Genomic DNA, 22,922 nt, shown 5'->3' with positions numbered 1-22,922 from the left:
CATACGATATTATTTAATCATTTAATCATTAAACGTGTTTCTTAGTTTCAGATTTGGATACAATTTTCAACACCGAGCTTTAAATAGATTGAATTATGTTAATTATGTAAGTCGAAAGGCCATTGTATTATTTTTTCATAAAGATATGAATGGAATGTATGTGTGCGAGTAACTCTCTCTTCAATATTCTTCATCACATTACACGTATATCCTTAAGGATAACAATGTTTACTGAAAGTTCTTTAAGTTTCGTAGTATCGTTCTGTAACTGAAACATTAACTGTACTAATATCTACGAGGTACGTATCAAATTCGATTCACTGTGCCGCCAATTGCAATCGAAAAGCTCTAAGTAATTCATCTCATACTAAACAATAGGTACCAACATTTAGATTGACGATCGTAAACTTCGTTGCGGCTTACGAGCGCGTCTTTCGAAATAATTCATTTCTCTGGCAGCCAGCCGAGTCTTTAGTTCGCTGTGATAATTACTTCAATCTATTTTCATCGAGTATTGTATCAGATACCATTCGCAGCGAACGTGTTCTGACCTTTAGTGGTGAAAGGGAAATGTAAAATGCCCGCATGTGAGGTATGTAAACAGCCTGCCAACCAAACCTGCGGTGGTTGCAAATCCGTCTTCTACTGTTCGAGAGCTCATCAAAAATGCGCGTGGAAAGACCACAAATCGCAGTGCCGGACCTTCGAAATACAGCACTCAGATTCACTCGGACGATACTTGGTAGCCACAAGGGATATAAAACAAGGAGAGATCATATTGAAAGAGAAACCAGCTGTCAGTGGCCCCAGAATTGCTTGCACGCCTCACTGTTTATCGTGTAATAAAAAGCTAAATCCGATAAGAGATGGAGATGCGCTGGATTATTACAAATGCTCCTCCTGTAATTGGCCGTTATGTGGATTTGAATGCGAGTCTTCTGAAGTACATAGACAGGAATGTAAGCTGATGTTAGCTAATAACTACAAGTGTAATATAAAGTACGTATCACCAGGTCGAGCAGAGGCTGCGTATTGTGTGATTGCTCCACTGCGAACATTATTGTTGCAGGAATCAAATCCTGAACAATTCCAGAGCATTATGAACTTGGAATCCCATTTGAAGGAGCGAATCAACACACAACTGTATCAAGTATTTAAAACTAATCTAGTGACGTTTGTTAAACAAGTGCTAAAATTGCCGTATGATGATGAAACGATACTGAAGGTTGCGTCAATATTTGATACAAATTCGTTTGATGTTAGGTCATCCGACGGAAGTAGCAGGTTCAGGGCAATATACACAAGAGCATCGATGATAAACCACAATTGTAAACCAAATACAAGACACATTTTTATAGGCGATGATTATATATTTGCCTTAATTGCAACTGTTCCAATCGCAAAGGGTGAAATGATAACTGCAACATACACGCAATCGTTATGGGGTACATTAGATAGACGGAAACATTTGAAAAGTACCAAACACTTTAATTGTGTATGTGAAAGGTGTAAAGATCCAACTGAATACGGGACATATACAGGAAGCATATATTGTTCGCTGTGCGCTGAGAGTAAACTAGAAAATAAACCAATGATGGTATCAACTGATCCTTTGAATGAGACTGCACCATGGAAATGTGAATCGTGCGGATACTGCATACAGAGTAGGCAGATGTTCTGGGGTAACAACGCGCTGAAAGAAGACTTGAAGAAATTAAATAAGAACGATCCTGAGGAGTATGAAAACTTCATCAAAACGTATAGCCATACGTTGCATCCAAAAAATCATTTAATCGTTCAAACAAAGTTGGCTTTGATGCAGATTTATGGGAACTATGAGAAATATACACTATCAGGTAAATGCTGAAACTATTCTTTTGTATTATATAGACTAGAATTCGCTTATTCCAGTTAACGGACACGATTGAACTAGATTGATATAAAATGTTCATATCAACTGCTGAACCATTTGGTTTAAGGTCGTAATAAAAAATGCGTTATTACTTAAAACTAAAAAAGATGGTACTTGCGCCACTGTAAACCATGCCCCATAAGCATCCGGTATTTTTGCAAATAGCATTTGTCAAAACTTGACAAACAGTCTTATTCCTAATTGGTTCATTCGATCGTATAATAACAATGTTTTATTCCACAGATCTATCAGACGAGCTCCTCGAACGGAAAGTGAACATCTGTCATGAACTCCTTGAAATATCTGATAAACTTGAACCAGGTTGGACGAAATTCCGAGGCACTATTCTCTTAGAATTGCAGGCTGCGATGGTGATGCAAACTAAAAGAGATTTTGAGGCTGATAAACTGACTAAAGCTGGTGCTCAGGTAATTGCTCATAACTAAATCAAAATATAAAAATACAAGTCTATATCAAAATATAAAATAATGATGACGCTATGACAAAACTTAATTGAAAACGTACCGGATACATATAAAAAATTGAAGAATCGTGTCTCCTAGTGGGGTATGGGGTAGATGATATTCATCTGTTTAGCTGACTGTGTTTCTTTATGTACAAGCAGGTGATTAGCCTCCTGTGTCCTGTCAGACATTTTTTTTTGTGCGTGCACCAGGATTCGAATCTAAGGACCCTTCGGTTCTACGCTCACGCGTTAACCACTGTACGAAAGAGGCAATCACTGGATACATATACCTACCACGTACTGACGTGGTTTGCGTGTATTTTTATTACAATAGGTATTTTATTCGTACATCTACAAAATTACTCTTAGTCACTGAAAATGGTATCTACTAGTTTAATCTTAAACGTAAAGAGATCAAATGTTTGTTTGCTTGAACGCGCTTATTTAAAAGCGATTCCAAAAGTAATTTTACATATTGGATGTAGGTACGTGATCCATGAAGCCAGGGCAGATCACTATCATAATGGAATTTTATTCGTCAATACTGTTAATAAAAACAGTGAAACAATTCTGAGGAAATACATGATTTACAAATCCAATAGTTAATCTCGAAACCCATAACTCGTGACAGGACGCGATTTATAAAAAAAAGCTGTTTCCATGCCGTATGTTTCGGTAGCGAAAATTTAGAGAGCATCAACATTATTTAAAGCAGGTGTTATACATTTAAATTCAATTATGTACGTGTCGAATACATTATAACGAAAAAATTTGGAAATTTGCCAAAACGTTATGCGTACTGATGGGTGAAGTTAACCTACATGTTATTTTTAGAAACCATGAGAAAATTTAGATAGTATCAGGATAGGACTATGCCTATTGTGGGCACATATATATATATATATATATCGATGTGTTTAATACATATTTGATAAACGAAATAGGAAAGAATGTAAATACGAAGAGTAATTAAATTATTTAAAACCTCCTCGCAAAATCTTTACTAAATAGACATAAAAGTTGTATGATTTGTGAAACACGGTCTGGCACCCTCTATTTGAAAAAAGTAAAAATTATAATGTAGAAACAGCTACTGATGGAACAAGATAATTCGTAAAATTTAGGGTCCAATATTGAACTGAAGCCCTAATTGATATTAAGTGAACTAATATTCGATATTTTCCAGTAAAAACTTATTTAAGTCTATATTAAAAAGTCATAAAACGTATTTCAAGAAAACTAAAAACATATGAAAAAAGACCTTTGTTAAATTTTGTTGGAAATAAACAGAGGTTAATTGTTATTACAAAATGCGAAGTTAAAACTTCACATCTCAATTTCAGGATCAACTAATGGAAAGCATGGTGTTACTCCAGGAAGCGACCAATATACTAAAAGTTGAGCCCCACATGAGAGAAACCTTGGAAGAAAAAGTGAAGACATTATCTTCGTTAATAGACACAACATCTGCATGATTCTAGCCACAATATTTCTTCTTCTTCGACAGAATTTAAAGCACTTGCTTAAAGATTGTAAGAAGAAATGGTAAATAATGAGACAAGTTCTATCTATCTACAACGGACTGTTTTTTCTAACGTTTTATAAATCAATAAAAAGTTTTTATACAATCGTATAATCTTTATTCGTTTTAATATATTAAAAAAATCTCATCATTATGGAACTTACTTGGTTAAAACAATAAACGAAGACAAGGCAAGTGGAAATTAAATGAAGAATTAATTAAATCTAAGTATGTCGTAGTCGGCAATGGTAAGCGCTACCACCGCCCATGAACATTTGGAGAGGTGCAAGGTCGATTGCAGACCTTACGTAAATTATTAGTTGAGAGTAGTGTAATTCAACTAACAGTATATTTAAATGCAATGTAGACTGTAAAACAAACATCCCAGAAATTGGAAGATGAAATGTTCTTAGAAAAGGTAAGCATAACACTATATTTCGTTACACTGCTCCATTTTTAAAGGAGTCACTTTCGTAGGCTTCGTAGTTACTTCATCTACTCTCAGAACACTTAATTCAAGTGTTTGCTTATTGATATGAAGGAAGTTCTTAAATGCATGCGTAAATTTCTTGTTTGGCAATGGTGTTTCTTGTATAACGTATATTCGTTCAACATTTTTAACATCCAAGTCTTTGGAATCTCGAGCAACCTGAAAAAGTGGAATAATGAAGAAATATGCTTTATGTACACTTAATTTTAAAGCGGGAATTCATTTCAAAGGACTAGCTAGCATTCAATAAGCAAGTGAAGCAGCGTTATTGTCAGATAATTCACATAATCACATGAAAATAATTTCTTTGACTAAACTTTTTTTTGATTAAATTTCGATCATTTCTTTTCCTTGATCAAACTCTTTAACTAATTCTATATTTAAATTGTTATAAAAAAGCAATTTAGAAAAGCCATCAACATACAACCATAATGTAATAATAATAATATTGTTTAGTATAACCTAAATACTCACAAGAGTACATATACAACACCAAGAGCCAAACCTAAAGCAGGCAAGACCTGGTGTGCGGTCCATAGCGTGTCTAAACCTGAGATTTGTGAAGCCGTAGATCAAAGGATTTATAGCACAGTTTAGGTACATCAGAAAGCTAGCTAAGAACCACAGAATTTCAAAGCCACCTTCAACCTACGAAGATTGAATTATGTATTATATGGACTTTAGATAAAAATATTAAAGATCACGAAAATAGAGAATTAAAAGGCTTATAAATATACATTTTATAGATGTTTCACTTTCTTTAAATATTACCAAAGGGCTAGTGAAGTTTTTTGTTTCATAGATAGTCCACTTTAAATGATTAGTTTTATTTATAACTAAAATTATACCGGTCACTAAATACTATAGTAATAAAATTATTGTAAATTCTTATAGAAAGTAACCAGTTTATATTAAAGAACTATCCTTCGTGTCGTGTTCAAAAGAGTCACAAAAAAGACATTAAAAGTCAATAAATGGACATTACCGAATTAATCTCCTTAGACATATTATTTCTCCAGTAAACAAGCACAGTATATGGCACTCTGCATATCGTAGATGCCAATAGAACCATAGCAGTTATGCGCATAGCCTTTCCCCTTGCCTTAGAAACTATTTGACCTCCTCCGCGAGAGGATAGTTCCCTAGCACTCCACTCTAAACGCCAGATTATAGCCCCATACTGGAAAACAAAATAGAGACAAGGAATGCTTTAAATGATGAAGTCCATTCGAAACTCTAAGCATTCTTGTAAGAGATTTGAGAATAGAGTTGAGTTGATTGGAGACTAAGTTAGTTTAGTTCCAGTGTTTTTACGCCGTTTCTGTTTATTTTTATATTGAACAACAGTGCATATAATGATATAATATTATAATAATATAAGTCCACATGAAGAAATTATTGTCAATTAATATCCCGATGAAAAAAATTCGTTCGACGGAAATTTTTAAATTCATTCTGGTAATGATTACCTGCTTGATGCATGCGATAGAACATAATACTTGGCGAATCCTTATATTATCAAGACGAAATGATAGAACACGGAATAGAAAGGAATACTTACAGTTATTACCATCACACCTAATGGAAGCCAAACCAACAACAACAAAATAAAATGCCAATAAATCTCTAAGAAATTTCTATCTTCAACGCAGTACATTTCCAAAAAATTCATCCACTGACGTTCCTTAAAAGAGAAGCACATTATCTTTTTTTATATCTTTCTTATAACATTAGGCCATTTTATAAACTTCGGCAGTTTATCTTTTTTAAGGTTGACTAGAAATACGTTACCATGTACTCTCTTTTCATTATCCAGGGTAATGAAATGACCATTGCCACAAGCCAGGTTATAACTATCAACTTCGGAGCGAATGCTTTAGTGACTCTGGCTTCGGAAGTCAGTGCTGCTGCAGCCAGTCGATCGTAACTTACAAGCATCACTGCACTAACACTAGCTAATAGAAGTGTAGCTGGAAATAATATTATTGTTTCAAGGAAGCCAAGAAGTTATGCCTAACTGTATTATAATCCATTGGATAGACCATTTATCAAGGAAGACACACAAGCTATGGCCAATATCAATGATAATTTTTCATTATAATGTAAAGCTTCTATTGTATAGCTAAAGGTTTGGTTTGAATTTTTTTTTTGTACAACCTAATTATTCAACTACGGTTCGGTTCGGGTGAGAATTAATTTACGAAGGAATACTTTACGTATTTTACGTATATTATACATCATGTTTCGAAAAATAAGATGAAAATTGTTGCTAGAAATGAAAAACTTATTGTTTAATTTGGTTAATATAAACCAAATTATACAAATTATATATTAATTTTTGGTTTTGCTTCACGTGTATCTAGCCTATCACATTAAATTAAAGGGTGAATATTGAAAAAGTATTTAGAGCTGATAATTTAACGATCTACACAATATAATGGGTGATCAAAGAATACCTTGCAAAAACCCTTCGAAGCGGCAGCCGAAGTTTTTCAAAACGTAATTTTGATAGAAATCTCTAACCAGCATGAACCAAGGACATAAGATCAGTGTCAGCATATCGAGCAATGCCATATTTCCTATCAGGAAGTTGCTGGCTGTCCAGAGCCACTTGTTCTTCACCAGGATAATGAGGATAATCGAGTTCAGGAAGATTCCAATAACGCCAATGATGAGCATCGCTGAGGCTTTCAGGATTATCTCTTCGGCTGGTTTTACGTACCATAGTGTATTTGGAAACGGATATTGGGATGTGTCTATCTGTAATTGTATAATATTCAAATGTATATCTTAATCTAGAATAATTACTTAATTTCAGTGAATTTGCATCGATTCCTGCTATATGGCGTTTTATAAGAATCCACCATAACCATTTATAAGAATATATAAATGTTTATTAAACTCTTATCTTTCAGATTTAAAAAATGAGAAAAAGCTCACTTCGCTTCCTTTTGGGTAATGTAATATATAAGCTAGTAAAGGGAGTGCTTTTTTTTCTCGATTTATACATTTATATCTTTTCCATTTCAACTTGAGCTTCGAATTTCAGCGGCAAATAGGTGCAAAATGCAAGTCAAACATAAGCTCAATTTTTTCAAAATCTCCTTAAACAATATGGAAAGACGAGATAAAGCTCTTTCTACAGTTTTTATTCCGCAGATGAAACCGCGGAACACAACTAGTCTTTATAAACTTTTTAATCTACATTCCCACAGAGAAATGGAGTTCTCAATTAAACTACATTATATTTGTTTTTTTACTCTATAAATCGTTGATTAGTCCACAGATTTATAATGAGTGTCTGATATGGAATTGATGTCATTTAGTCCTATTTTGTAACCTGGCGTAATGCCCCCTCCGTATGAAAGTAACTTTTGTATAAAGGAATAATTGAATACTTACATCAACAAATTCATAAGTCCAATTGATGAGAAACCTCGGTATACCTACATCTATATCTCGGCCGCTGTACATGTCTAACTACATTGAGTCGTTTATATTTTCACCATAATAAACAGCAACTGAGACGTGTAAGTGAAATCGCACTCGAGATAATACGGTAGTCCATTAGTATGAAAGGATTTTTATCGTTGGATTAATGTTGTTGACAACATGTGTTGTAGATAGGTGATTTTGTGCTTTTTTGTAGCGATATATATATTTATATATTTTTTTATGTAGCTGGCGGCAATGGAGCTGGTGGGTCGCCTGATGGTAAACGCTACTTCCGTTTGTAGCGATATATATATAAAAATAAATTTATGTATTTTTTTATGTTATCGTCGGCAATGGAGCTGGTGGGTCGTCTAATGGTAAACGCTACCACCGCCCATGAACATTTGGAGAGGCGTAAGGTCGATTGCGGACCTTACGCCTCTTCGAATTGCCGACTTCAAATTTGAAAGGGATTAAGAAAGGATTGTAATTGATAAAGGAAAGGAAAGGTGAGGAGAAGAAACGGGCATGCGCCCCCCAGTCACCGTATGAAACAGCAGTATGTAAGTATTTCACGATGGTCTTCTGTGGGGGTGTGGAACTTCCCGGTGCGAGCTGGCCCAATCCGTGCCATAGCATGCTCAACTACCACATATGTTTTCATTCTCATTGTGTGCCGCGACATTGTCTTTTTTATATAATTCCACTTGAGGTAATTTTGTTTAATTGTACAAATAAATTAGCATTGTTTTACATTTTAGGTTATTTTACGAAAAGACGAAACATGAATTTCTACCTGCAACATGTAAATGTATTGTTTTGGGACATACGAAGGATAGATATGACGAAATATATGTTAAAAAAAATCGATGAAAATATTTATAGCATTATATCTCTTAGAAATGTGGTAAAAATATAGATTTATTTAAAAGTAATTAATTTACTGCTATCACAAATTATTATTGACTAACTGTGTCGCGCGGTTTCACCTAAAAGCAATATATTTCGATAGCTCTGTGTGTAGTATGTAATCTGTGGTATCTGTAGTGTATATATTATCTTTGTATCTGTTATTTGTACTGCGAATACACAGCTATGTATCACCAAAATCTGTTCAGTGGTTTTCACGTAAATGAGTATCAAACGTATATACATACTCCCATCCTCACCAACTTTCACATTCATAATATTTAAATAAAATAATACTAATACTATAAATGCGAAAGTTTGTAAGGATGTGTGTGCGTTTGTGGCTCTTTCACGCAAACTACTGAACCGATTGCAATGAAATTTGGTACGTAGACAGCTGGACAACTGGAATAACATAAAGGCAACTTTTTATCCCGATATTCCTACGGGATACGATATGACGAGAATACTTACGTAACATAGAATTATATATAGGTATATAATTTATAGGTATATTAATATATAGGTATATAATTTAAAGTATTCAAAGACAACATTTTTGTTTTTGAAATCTAAGAAAACTATTTTCATACTTTTTATTAATTTTAATAGGTTGTATCTTTTTATTAATTTTCAATCTTTTATAGTTTGATAGTAAAACAGGGTTTTTATCATAGATTATACACTTATAAATTTTTATTTTGTACGATCAAAATTACATTTATTGCTTTTTATCGCGTCATCTCTGAAAATCTTGAGAAAGTTTTTTTAATAATATTGAGTATTATAAAGAGAATAAAGATGGCAGTAAATATGAAGCACATATTTTATAATAATATTTCAATGCGACAATCGTTGAAATAACAAATTAGTATATTAAAAACCATATTATTAAAGCTTCAATTTCGATAAATTGTTGACGTATCTGTAAGGTTTCATATTTTACACGTTTAATTAATTAAGATAATAATATAATATTTGTTATTTAAAAACATTACAGAACTTTATATAGCGTCATCTCTTGAAAAAGTATGGTACTTTCATTGGAACGGGAGCTAACATATTTTTGTGTATTTAATAATTTTCGCTAGATGGCGCTTATATAAAATTAAAAATTCAAAATAATTTAAATAGCAAAAATTATGGTTTATTCCAAAAGGCTTTATTGTTAAAAATAGTGAGTTTTAAATTGTGTAGATAGAATTGTTATGATAATAATTGTACGCAATTAACGATTTAATTATGAAAATAATCATTAATAACACGCTTTTATTAGCTTCACCTGTATGTTTATATGCACTGAATTTTTACCCTCTTTAAACAGACAGATTTTAATTCAAACTTAGTACACTTATCAATGACATTTGTCAACTGATTACGATCGCCAGGATTCAATAATTTCCTTACGTGTAGGTACTCTGTATAAGATGCAAGGGACAATTTAAAATTTTTGTTTTTATTTAAATTGCGAAAAGTCGTTCTATAAAAATCAGTTACTATTCAGGTTAGGTTAGTATTCAAAAATCCTCAACAATAAAATATCCCTTGTCAATCAAACAAAAAAGATCATTCACATTGGAGCAATCCTAACAATGAATGTTTTAAAACGAATAAGAAATTTAGTGAAAATTACCATAGAGTTACGAAGATTAAGATCTCTCGGACCGGATTCAAAACACACATACGTATCTAATGGCGATTTAATTTCGAATATCTACAATCTACAAATTACATGAGAAATCACATTGTTTCCACGTTTGATATGCGTTATTTGCTTAAATTATTTATATGATCCATTGTTCACATGAAAGCATAGTTGCACATAATAGGGACTTTGGCTTAAATCTTTGTTCATTTAAGAAGGCTCTTGTTTATTTTAAATAATATTGTACAGACGAACAATGATAGAGGTTACCATCTCAAACAAATTATTATATTCATTATTAATGATGAAACATATGACGAAGGCAAAACAGCGGACGAGATCTAGTATATATGTAACCAGTCAATTGGAAAAACCGGTATATTATACTCCATTTAACATGATTATAATCTGTATATAAATTAAATTAAAAATAAAAACCCAGACTTCATTTTGTGGACAATTTTGAATGTGGAATATGACATAGTATAAAGTAATTTACGAGACGAGCCCTTTCACATCACACCCAGAGTGAGACAATTGCGAAAAAATATACAACCCGACATTTCGTGACCATCACCATCTTTGATACAAAACACATTGAAATCCGCCCATCCATTTGAGAGCTAGGATGATAAATACATAACTACGATTTATTTTAAAATTAATAATTCGTTAAATTTCAATCAAATTTATGCGTTGCAATATTAATGGATCACAATTTTACGATAATTTGCAATTTCGCATGCTAGGTACATATATTGTAAACGCGAAAGTTTGTAAGTATGGATGGATGGATGGATGGATGTTTGTTGTCGATAAAAGCTCAAATGTTTAAGTTGACATTATCTTTCTGATAAACACTTCGACAGAATAAAACATGAAACAATCGACTCCATTGTCTAGACGTATTTTAATACTACCTTTCCATAATTAAATCTACATGCTATAATTTTTGTCTCCTCATACAAAATTGCAGTTAGATTGCGACAGACAGACGTACCGCAGTCTCGTTTGGGTAACACTGTTAATATTATGTTGCTTTATTTCCAAGCTTTAATTTAATAAACACACGATTGATTCTTATTCTGGAATCCTACTAATATTGTAATTGCATTGTATTGTAGTTGCTCTTTCACGCAAAAACTACTGAACCGATTGCAATAAAATTGGTATATAGGGCTTTTTCTCCCGATATTCTAATATAATATGTAATATTTTAATTATATCTGTATGTGGTAGTCTTTCTTCCCCTTCCCAGTCCTTTCGTTTATTCCTATCGCCAATCCTTTCTTAATCCCTTCCCAATTTAAAGTCGACAATCCATTTGTAGAGGCGTCAGGTCTGCAATGGACCTCATGCCTCTCCAAATGTTAATGGGCGGTGGTAGCGCTTACCATCAGGCGTTCCACCAGCTCCATTGCCGACTGTGAAATAAAAATAAAAAAAGAAAAAAACACGAATATATACATTACTTTTTTATGTTAGAGCGGGCAAGCTCTATTATCATCTATTATATTATTATCCTGTCTAGATCTTTATAAATCTACTTTATTAAAAACTCTAACAAGCAATTATTGAAAACAAGAAACGTGATATCGTGAAAATTTTGTAACTAAATTTTCATTGAGATGAATTCTAAATTTCTCAATATTCATTATAATTCGACTGAGAAAATTTCGCACGGAAAATACGCTATTATATTGGTAACATTACATCAGTATTACTATCACAATTAAGGCGATAACAACTCATTAAGACGGCTTAAATCCATTGTGCTACTTTACTACGCGTTTAACTAAATAGATTAAAAAATTAAATATTCGTTTTTAAGACAAGAGATGTATAAGATCTCGTGTCACAATGTTAGCTACCGTTCTTCGAAACCGCTAGACCGGTTTTTATGAAATTTTGTATGCATATCGGTTAGGTTTAAGTATCGGCTAACGTCTATTTTTCATCAGAGTAAGGAAGAAACAGCGTTAGCAGGGTCAGCTGGTATTAAGTATAAAATAAACAGATTTGTTTCTATAATATGTAGTATAATTTAACATATTTCCTTTGTGTTTCATTTAATAAATTCTCTCTCTACTTCCTACTAATATTATAAATGCGAAAGTTTGTAAGGATGTGTGTGTGTTTGTTGCTCTTTCACGCAAAAACTACTCAACCGATTGCAATGAAATTTGGTACGTAGATAGCCAGACCACTGGAATAACATATAGGCAACTTTTTATCCCGATATTCAGACGGGATATGGACTTACGCGGGTGAAACCGCAAGGCGCAGCTAGTCCTACATATATCATCTTTCGCAGTCCGATAATAACTACTAATCCTACTTCAAAACAATGCTAAATAAACTAAAAATACCACCAATACGTAAATAAACAGCCACAATATAACATTTAATATAATATTTAATAATTAATATTTTTAATATAAAATTTCAGTTCAATAGAAAATCACAATCGTAGACGATTCGCAGAACAAATGTAAAACAATGAACGAAATTTGAACGTACCCAATATATTTATGCACATATTCAGCAGACGATCTTATGCGAACCACAGACTGGATCTAATAAGACGAGAAAAATCTTGAGAGACACACGGAACGTGGAATTAAATATAATCGAATGAAATGACGTATAACGGAGACTGGGAGATTCCAGCAACGTGAGTTTGTGGTAATTTTGTTAGGTTGGGGTGGTCGCTTTTTATTATATGTAGTTTGTTCAGTTATGCTTGAATATTTTGGTGGTGAAGGATGATTGGATGATCATTTAGACACCGATGCAAGTCAGGATATCGAGACTTCAAAGGTAGATAGAGACAATAGTTTACATCTTGATAAAAAATAGGGGGCTTACTTATAATTTTTTTTTTAGAAAGAAAGAAAAAACATTTATTTGGCGACATGAAACACAAAAACACATATGAAATAAAAAATAATAAAATAAACAACTAAAACAAAAGTAAATAATAATAGAAAAGAGAAAAAAAAGTACAACAATAGCGTGTCCCACAGTACCGCCAAAAAGGATCTAGTTCAGCTTGTGCCAGGCGTTGACCTGGCGCTGGCAGGCACTTTTATACAAATAAAAAATATGTAATTAAAAGTACCTTTTTGAATAATAGTAATAATAATTTAATAATTTATTCATTTAATCGAGCAACTATGAAGACTCGTTTTGTTAGTAACAATATGTTTAAAGGGTTTAGTAATGATGAACATTAATTATAAAAAAAAAACAAATATATACATTTCTCATATTTATTATTTACTAGCGGTCCGTCCCGACATAGCCCGTGGTACATATAGCCTAAAGCCTACCTCAAAAAATGTTCTATCAAAAACTGAAAAAATTTTTCAAAACGTACCAGCAGTTCCTGAGATTAGTTCGTTCAAACAAACAAACAAACTCTTCAGCTTTATAATATTAGTATAGATTTATAAAACTTATAACACAACTCGAAACGTAAAACAAAACGTCCTCGCGGTAGAGTTAAATTAAAAATATTCAAGCAAAAAATTCTCTATATTTCCAACGAACCATTCAAGAGTTGACTTTTTCATATTTTATCTGGAAATTTACTTAAAATATGTCTGGATTCTGAAGCGGTAGTGTGTGCGCTCCTTATCACTAGACCTGCAGTCTATAAGAAAATCCGTCAGCAAAAAAAACTACCCTATATAAATTATTAATATCTTTTTTTAATATGCATTTTGGTTTTCATGCATTTAGCTAGGATTTTAGCACACAGTAATTCGTTGAGTTTTATTATCGTTTGCTGTGTAGCAAATATGTGTAACTATTGACATCTTTTGACAACTATTTGTATTTTAAAGTATTATTTTATGAAAATTAAGAGATCAACTGTGAGCCAAAATAGATCCAATATGGTAATTTACTACAAAAAGAACGAATCTTCAAATCAAATTTAATTGCAGACCACGTATTATAAATAGATCTTTAAATGTGATTAAAAGTACAGTGTTTGTCAGTTATGCTGACACCTAGTATTCAATGTTGATATAATTAATGCAAAATTTCAGTATCCATGTCAAATATAACACAATATCCTACTGATATTATAAACGCGAAAGTTTGTAAGTATAGATGGATGCTTATTACTCTTTCACGCAAAAACTACTCAACCGATTGCAATGAAATTTTGTACGTACATACCCTGGACAGCTGGAATAACACATAGGCAAATTTACATCCCGATATTTCTACGGGATACAGACCTACGCGGGTGAAACCACGGGGCGCAGCTAGCATGTTATATCATCAGTTTGTCAATAAAATTTTGAACGGTTTAAAAAACGACAGCAATATTTTGCTGACGCTACAAAAAGCTCACATTATCGGCACATCGAGTTCATTTGAAATATTCATACGGTAACTAGAGAGCATTAATGTTCAACGAAGCCTTATCGTAGCGGTGAAATATTAACCTGTGACTGGAGATGTTTTAGCGTTCCATTGACTGATGCATAAATAGTTTGCGATTTGAATAATAGAAAGACAATTATGTTTTGTAAATCGGTTTTATATAAACACTAGCTTTTGCAGATCCGCACGCATTAACTTCGGTGTATTATTATTCGGTGTATCTATTAAAAAACCCCCATCAAAATCTGTTGTGTAGTTTTAAAGATCTAAGCATACATATTACGTTGCGTGTAGATACATAGGGACAGACGCGACTTTGCTTATACTTTCACTAGATAGATCACTAGATATAATCTCTGGATTATAATTGCCAAAATGTATGCGTTTAAATATTATATGTTTGGGTTAGATAGTTAGATATAGATAGCCTCTGGACAGGGCTTGTATAATTTAAAATTAGAAAATAAACGAGGTTAGTGTTAATTATTGAGTTTTAATTCATGCCTTGCTGGTTTTATATAGTTCGTCAATAATGTTTATCGTTTTAGTGGCTTGATTTTTAAACATATTTTGATTATTTATAGGTACTTCGTTAATATGAATTTATTGTGTCTAAATAACTATTATGTACTGTATCGGGAAGACACAGACTCCTGAAACACAGCGAAAGCTATATTAGGATTAGGAAAACTATATTGTTCAATAAATTTAAAATTTTTATTTTTTATTTTTTTTATGAATACTAGGTAAGTATACACTATGTATTATATACTTAGTTTAATCAGGTAGATAGAAACAGTCGGATACTTTATTAATGCATTAATGTTAGTTGGTGATGATTTTGTTAATTCTATGACTAATTAGGAATCGTCTTAAACGGTGATAGATTATATTATTTAGATTTTTACGAAATTCATTGTGGATATTTTTTTAAGAAAGTTTTAGTAGCGTGATAAGAAATTAATCTTACACGTTTTGCATACATTCAATTGTTAAAGTAAGAGTAAGAGAAAAAATTAACAAAAAAAAATGTTCACTGTATCAAGCCAATCCATCAAGCGAGTTGGATGCAAAACGATCGTGTGACACCGCCATTACGCAAACTTCGAAATTGCTGGAATGATTCGAAATTCGAAATGTGGAATCGTATACAATTTTACACATTGTGTCGGCTCCCCCGTTCCTTTCATTCCGTTATAAATAAATTAACGAAATAAGCTTAGTCATTCGTTCGCATTCATTAATTAAGATCACATGCGGAGGCTTAAACCAATCTTGAGAACAATTGCCTTCTTACTTCGATGCGGTGCACATTCGTTTTGGATTTTACGGATAATAAGACACAATTTTACTGCAGCGATATACAAATGTATAGTAAAATAATTAAAAAATTATTTTGGGATATTAAATATTGTTTATATAAAGTTAATAATTAAAATTTGCTAAATTATTTACACTCCATTTGCCAATTGCTAACTTTACTTAAAAGTAAAATTCTCTAAATTAAAACGCTTATTATCACCCAAAACTACTTTATTTAACATCTCACAGATTATACATATTTTTATGATAATGTAAAACACGTTATGCCTGCCTATACGTAATTGATAATTATGCTTTTTATACAAAAAATTACTTTTAAAATGTAACATTTAAAATGACTCACCCATATGACTCGATATTATCTCTAACCATCTTACATGCAACTAGATAAACAAATAAATCCATTGAAACAATGTCCGCCAATTTTGTATATAATGGTCACCCAAATCTCAAGTACATTTGCGGACGTGTATAACTCTCCATCCAAGTTTTGTGATGGAAAGGAGACGTGGGAGAGAGTGATAAGGTATTTATTTTTATTGTTATTTAAATAATTATGTTTTGTGGGTATTTTAATATTTATACAGTACTGAGAGGGAGGTATTTTCTTGTTCCGGTGTATTTATTATGTTTAGTTATGTTATTCAAAATGATGTGATTTATTTCTTGTTTTTAATATTCAAAGAAATATATCGGATGAAAGACCACTGAGTTATCGGGTTTTAAAAATAGAATACACTCAGAGAAACCCCATTTTATGTCAGTTGGAAAGAAACACATCGAAAAATGCACAATTATTTGAAAAATTACCATTGATTTAACATAAGGAATGATCGAAGAAGAGTTTATTCTATTTTGGAATCTGTTTTGGGAACCTCTGTTAAAATGCTGTTAACTGACCATCGAACCTATGTAATATCTCAACAGCTACGAAATAACTTAATTTGAAAATCAATAAATATACTAATATTCACCCTTTTATTAACATTTCCTCGTAACAATGAGGTTGCAAATAATGCTATAATTGGAAAAGAATCGGTATATATAAGAACTGTGAAAGTTTCATCCGAGGAGGTCTGTAGTGCTGTTTAATTTAGTTTTAATTCGTGTGAAAGTTTATGAGAACGTTTCGGTCGATGTTCGAAATATGAATTCGATTAAGAGTTCATTCTTCAAAAACACATTCACAACTATGAGATATAACCGAAAGTTAATCAAATCAAATCAAATCAAATTTATTAAATCAAACACCTCACCTAACCTTATAGCTAAGTACATCGCTGTAGCAATACAAATAGGTATCAAACAATTAAGGTAATAATACTTTTTATAGGTATACTAGCTGTAACTCGCGACGTCACTCGCGTGGTACCCAGGAAAAAGTGGCCTATGCGCTAATCCACACTATTATCTATGTCTGTACCAAATTTCATAAAGATACGATAAGCTGTTTTGTCATCCAAAAATACAATCTTTCGCGTTTATAATATTAGCAGGAAGTATGATATTTTACCTCTTTCCCTGATTAATTTTCGTAATGGACAATTATATAGATAATCCATCATCCCCTCAAGCATCTACTGAACTTTTTATTACTGGTCTTTTCTATTAATCTCAACCCAGGATTTAATCCTAACTGATACCACTAATGATAAAAATATCCAGAGATATCACGTATTTTAAGTCATGAAACAACTTCTTAATTTTTCTCGAACACGTCACAGTTATTACGTCGTACGAAAAATACGAATACAAAACTCAAGAATAGTGCGAATCCCAATATCCCAGTCGCAGTATTATGCATACGAAATAAGAAATAAAAGTATCTTCGCAAGAATACATTCGAACGTAACAATGCTTAATCACGGTTCCTATACATTCATTACGGCGTCTTTTGTTCAAATATATTTGGGGAAAGCAAAAATTATAACATACAGTGCTATTGTGAGGGGAGGCGACGCGGAATAAGTGGCGAATTTTGTGGCTGTAGGGCTGCTGCTGCGGAGTTTTTTAATGGGATATGCGCCGTGATTAGTATTGACTACTAGCTGCGCCCCGCGGTTGCACTCGCGTCCGTATCCCAGAATGTCTGGACAAAAAGTTGCCTATATTATATATAATATATACAGTTGTCCAGCTATCTACGTACGAAATTTCATTGCAATAAGTTCAGTAGTTTTTGTGTGAAAGAGCAACAAACACATACACATCTTTACAAACTTTCGCATTTTAAATAGTAGGATGGTGTCAAATTAGCTTTCTATTTGTTTTGTATTGAAGGTTAATATAAAGATTACCATGTATTTATTGGTTATGATTTATTTATTCATTCAATATTTTATGAAGCAGAATATGCAATTTTGATGAATATGTGGAATGAAACATAGGAGATGGGATTTTGAGAATAGACAGGTTACACGTCCATCCCGTTCCTCATAATTTGTCAATTATGAGTGTTGTAGTGTGTGTGTGTGTGTGTGTGTGTGTGTGCGTATTTTCTATACCAATAATATGCAACTGAATAGTTTATTTGTACCCGCTAATATCAGGAAGTACTGGACAATTTAAAAAATTCTTTCACCATTGATACGTTATCACCGAGTGCATGTACCCAGTATATATACCAATTAATATATGTACCAAGGGCAAGGCTGGGGCAGACAGAACATACTTGAAAAAAAAACATTTCTTTCTTGATTTTAATTGAAAAATAACCATATCGTTTATTTAAATTCTTGCTAAACCAATATGAAGTTATCATTTTATAATGCACCTTCATATTTTAGACACACACAAACAGGTTTCTGTCAACCCTATCATGCACAGTCGCGGGATTTAAAGTAGCGCCTCACGCTAATGCTAAGAAAACACCCGCTCAAGGGTGATCTAAATTCATTCCGCTAAACAAATAACATATTTTACGTTTTCATACGTTTCCCGAAGCTGCTGAGAAAAATTCGTTTCAGTTTGTGTACTTTATGGTCTCCCAGTTACGGTTATGAAGTGGGTGGTTTTGAGACGCATGTGCTTTTTATGGGAGTGTATACGTTATTTAAGGGAAATCAAGTTATTGTACCATATTTAGATATAGCTATTTTCTAAAAATATTTAAATGAAGGTTTTATACGATATTAATTGTCCACTCAGGTTTCTCTACATAAGAACCTTCCTTGACTTTTAACGAAAATGTATAAAAATAGCTGACTTGGTTGAGCCGTTCTCGAGTTCGTTATGTAATAAACTAAGCGCAATACGCTTAGTTTAACACGTGAGGGCTCATTTTTGTTTATATATATAGATATATTTACATGCAATTTAAGATTCTTCTAATTCAACTATATTTCCAGACGAATATATTGTCTATCCGAACCAACAAACCAACAAACCAACCGAAAAATATAAGGAATTCACATAGAAAATATTTATATATTATAAAAAAAATATTATGAAACATGAACAAATAACTAGTTGTTATTTCATAACTATGAAAGTACTATAAATACTTTAAAACACATCAACCTCAAAATCAATGAGCATTTCTATGTTTATGTTAAACCATTGCGCGAAAAAAGAAACATTTTACTAAAATAAGATTTAATGATATATAAAAGAGGTTTTTTAATTACATAATTAAAAAAACACCACCCTGTATACGAGACACAATGTGAAAATTAAGCGCGTATCGAAGACGTATACAAAACGGGTGAGTGCGTATTATCAGTGTTTCTTCGAAGACGCGAGAATTGTGGTAAATAAGATGTATTCATTTAGTGTAAATCCTACTTATATTGTAAATGCGAAAGTTTGTGACGATGTGTGTATGTTTCTTACTCTTTCACGCTAAAACTACTGAACCGATTGCAATGAAATTTGTTACGTAGACAGCTGGACAACTGGAATGAAACAGGCAATTTTTTATTCCGATATTCCTACTGGACACGAGCTCACGCGGGTGTAACCGGGCAGCTAATATAATATATAGAAATTTTATAATTTAATAAAGATATTAGAAAGAGACACAATGATTTATATTTTTATAATCATACAGGATGGTTGTATATTTACCTCACATTTAGGTCTATTTATGCATACATGAAAAGACTCGGACTAAAATAATTTCAGTCTGAGTCTTTTCTTACGTGTATACTATAATAGCTTGTCTTACAAACTCCGCGTTTTAATACCAATGAGATAATATGAATAATCTAAAAAAAAATGCATAAAAAAGTTAAAAGTATTAAATAACTTAATAAACATGTAATTCAATACACCTCTTATGCAATTATAGCATACTAATATTATAAACGCGAAAGTTTATCAGAACGAATGGATGTTTGTTAATCTTTCACACGGATATAGCCTATAATAATAATAATAAAAATCATCTTTATTTATCCTAGCCTATCATATCTGTATGAGTACAGAGATAGATTGATGGAATAACACACACACGACATGTTAACCGGGTACCAGGCGAGTGACGCAGGATACAGCTAGTCTCTAATATTATAAAAAAGCTGCTATGTATGTGTAACTTCTGGTGCATCTGGAGTTATTACGAATGGTCTATCACATTTATTCTATTTCTAACAACATTTTACTACAGGCCAAGTAAACAAGCCTGAAAAGTAGGAGATCTATCTTATAAATTCTTAAGAATTTAAAAATTATATGAACGTTACAGACATCCTTATAATGAGATTTCGAATAACCCCATCGATGCCATATGTGAAAAAAATATTTATTCATGAACGGATCAATGCACTTTTTTTTAATTACTTGAAGGCAAAACAAAAGCTATCCAAAACATGCTTTTAAACATAACTTATTCTATAAAATTTTATGATTGGTTTATCTATTCGCCACTAGATGGCGCTAGGACATTCGTTCGTAGGCTTCCTACATATTGTTGGTAGTTCTTTCATTATAATAATATCATACAGTATGTATTATTTTCCTGAATTAATAGTGAAAAATTAATACAATATTGCTATATAAAATAACTAGTTGGGCCTCGCGGTTTCACCCGCGTCAGTCCGTATCCCGTAGAAATATCGGTATAAAAATTGCCTATATGTTGCAACTGGAAATTTGTCCAGCTGTCTACGTACCAAATTTCATTGCAATCGGTTCAGTAGTCTTCGCGTGAAAGAGCAACAAACGCACACACATCCTTACAAACTTTCGCATTTATAATATTAGTAGAATAGGATATTGAATTATTGACTAATGAAAAAAACAACGAAGAAATAAAATTTTGACCGTATAAATATAAAATTTGATATGTATAGGTAAGATTTTTAGGAGAAACATCATTTTATTTATATGCTTAAAACATTATAATAATTTCGTATCAAGTAAGTGGGTACCTTCCTAAATAATCGGGTAGATATAATTCTCATAACAACATCAAGCAATATTGAAGTTAACACAATTATAATCATATTGCTTCAATTCTAGTGATGTACCAACATATCTGATTACAGATAACATATCGACATAATAAGATGTCAGCCCGTCACAACACTAATCAGTGGCTTTGTTCTCAAATCTAGATAATAGGATAAACAGACAGACACTGTTAATTGTGTAGATGGTTTTTATTTATCCACTTATCATATGATTGGTCTTGAATTCCGATGGAACATCAAAGGCGCTTGTCTTTAACCGACTAAGAAAACAGAGGAATTTTGTTTTTACAATTATGTGATTTCATATCATAATGAATTTATATATAAATGATAAGTAAGCTTGTGTTTATGTGACTGTTAGTCAGATTGTTTTACTTTACAATTTGTATGATATAACAGATTTATAATCGAATTGATTTCAAAATGCTTATATATTGGAATAACGTTTTTTATATAACAAATTCTTGTTGTCTTTACAATTAATATATTACGTCATTTAAACTATAACTTCACAACACTTTGTCTTTTAGGTATGTGAATCATGAAGTGATTAAAAAAAACAAAATAACAACCGTTGAGCATTTGCTTAGCACAATGGAGCATGTTCATAATTCGAGCAACGTATCTAATCACACGAATCCATAAACATTTATTATTTTGCAAGAACAAACCTGCTACAATTTTGTATCTTTGGACAGATCGTTGGTTCACGCGCGCTTCTTCGCTCCCGAGCGTTCCCACGCGTCACTATCCCATAAGAAACGTCAAAAAGCACAGACTAAAAACAACTTTATGTCCGCAGCACAGAAAACAAAACAATACTCCCGCGCTTTTTCAAAATAGCACAGACCAAAACGGACTCTATTATACGAGCATAGATTAAAAATTGAATTTGAAAACACGTTCTAAAGATGCGTTCACGATATTTTTACGGCGAGTTTGTAGTTGAGATATTGTTTGAATTTAAGTTTTATTGTGTGTGTGTTTGGTTCATTTGTGGTTGCATTGATCGGGTTTGTGATCGTTTCAGCGTAGCGAATGTATGTAATACAGTATTCAAATATTTCGTGAATCATGAGCATTCGTGTGTATAATTACGTTTTTACCAGAGCTTGGTTAATCGGACAGGGGTTAGAAACCATTTATTAGGAAATGTAAACGTGGCCTAACTGGACATTTTGAACTAGACTTTTAATGCCTACCTTTATTAAAATAATAATTTGGTGATGACGGTAATTAGATTAAAATTTATATTTAATTCTTGGTTATTAAAAGAAAACCTAAAAACAACTATAATTCACTTCAAATGAAGCAGTACCTATTTTATAATATTCAAAGAAGCGCGTACTTTGTATGCTTTTGCTCCAAATACATCACTTGATTTAATGTCACTGTATCATTATTTCAAGAC

The 22,922-nt window shown here is 32.3% G+C and overlaps 2 protein-coding genes across 2 annotated transcripts; one reads left to right on the top strand and one right to left on the bottom strand.

Moving 5' to 3' along the window:
• The first annotated feature begins 353 nt into the window (after positions 1 to 353).
• On the top strand, positions 354 to 4,006 carry LOC119840298 (SET domain-containing protein SmydA-8). Its single transcript, XM_038366849.1, has 3 exons — positions 354 to 1,856; positions 2,156 to 2,340; positions 3,722 to 4,006. The coding sequence occupies exons 1-3, from the start codon at positions 578 to 580 to the stop codon at positions 3,851 to 3,853; spliced, it is 1,596 nt and encodes a 531-aa protein (XP_038222777.1). The 5' UTR covers positions 354 to 577; the 3' UTR covers positions 3,854 to 4,006.
• Positions 4,007 to 4,180: 174 nt separating this feature from the next.
• Positions 4,181 to 22,466, bottom strand: LOC119840299 (RYamide receptor). The gene is made up of 7 exons (XM_038366850.1): positions 22,183 to 22,466; positions 6,847 to 7,150; positions 6,182 to 6,360; positions 5,952 to 6,074; positions 5,376 to 5,570; positions 4,865 to 5,038; positions 4,181 to 4,549 (listed from the first exon to the last, which is right to left on the bottom strand). Exons 2-7 carry the CDS (start codon positions 7,067 to 7,069, stop codon positions 4,331 to 4,333), a joined length of 1,113 nt encoding a protein of 370 aa, XP_038222778.1. The 5' UTR covers positions 7,070 to 7,150; positions 22,183 to 22,466; the 3' UTR covers positions 4,181 to 4,330.
• Between the last annotated feature and the right edge of the window lie 456 nt (positions 22,467 to 22,922).

The sequence above is a fragment of the Zerene cesonia genome, chromosome 5, assembly GCF_012273895.1.
Source record: "Zerene cesonia ecotype Mississippi chromosome 5, Zerene_cesonia_1.1, whole genome shotgun sequence".
NCBI classification, from domain to species: domain Eukaryota; kingdom Metazoa; phylum Arthropoda; class Insecta; order Lepidoptera; family Pieridae; genus Zerene; species Zerene cesonia.
This window is presented reverse-complemented; position numbering and strand designations above follow the sequence as displayed.

Coding starts and splice junctions, on each gene's coding strand:
- LOC119840299 (XM_038366850.1), bottom strand. CDS start 7,069: ATGCTCATCATTGGCGTTATTGGAATCTTCCTGAACTCGATTATCCTC. Junction 6,361..6,846: donor CTTCGAAGGGTTTTTGCAAG/GTATTCTTTGAT, acceptor TATTATTTCCAG/CTACACTTCTATTAGCTAGT. Junction 5,571..5,951: donor TAGGTGTGATGGTAATAACT/GTAAGTATTCCT, acceptor TTTGTTTTCCAG/TATGGGGCTATAATCTGGCG.
- LOC119840298 (XM_038366849.1), top strand. CDS start 578: ATGCCCGCATGTGAGGTATGTAAACAGCCTGCCAACCAAACCTGCGGT. Junction 1,857..2,155: donor TGAGAAATATACACTATCAG/GTAAATGCTGAA, acceptor TTTATTCCACAG/ATCTATCAGACGAGCTCCTC. Junction 2,341..3,721: donor TGACTAAAGCTGGTGCTCAG/GTAATTGCTCAT, acceptor TCTCAATTTCAG/GATCAACTAATGGAAAGCAT.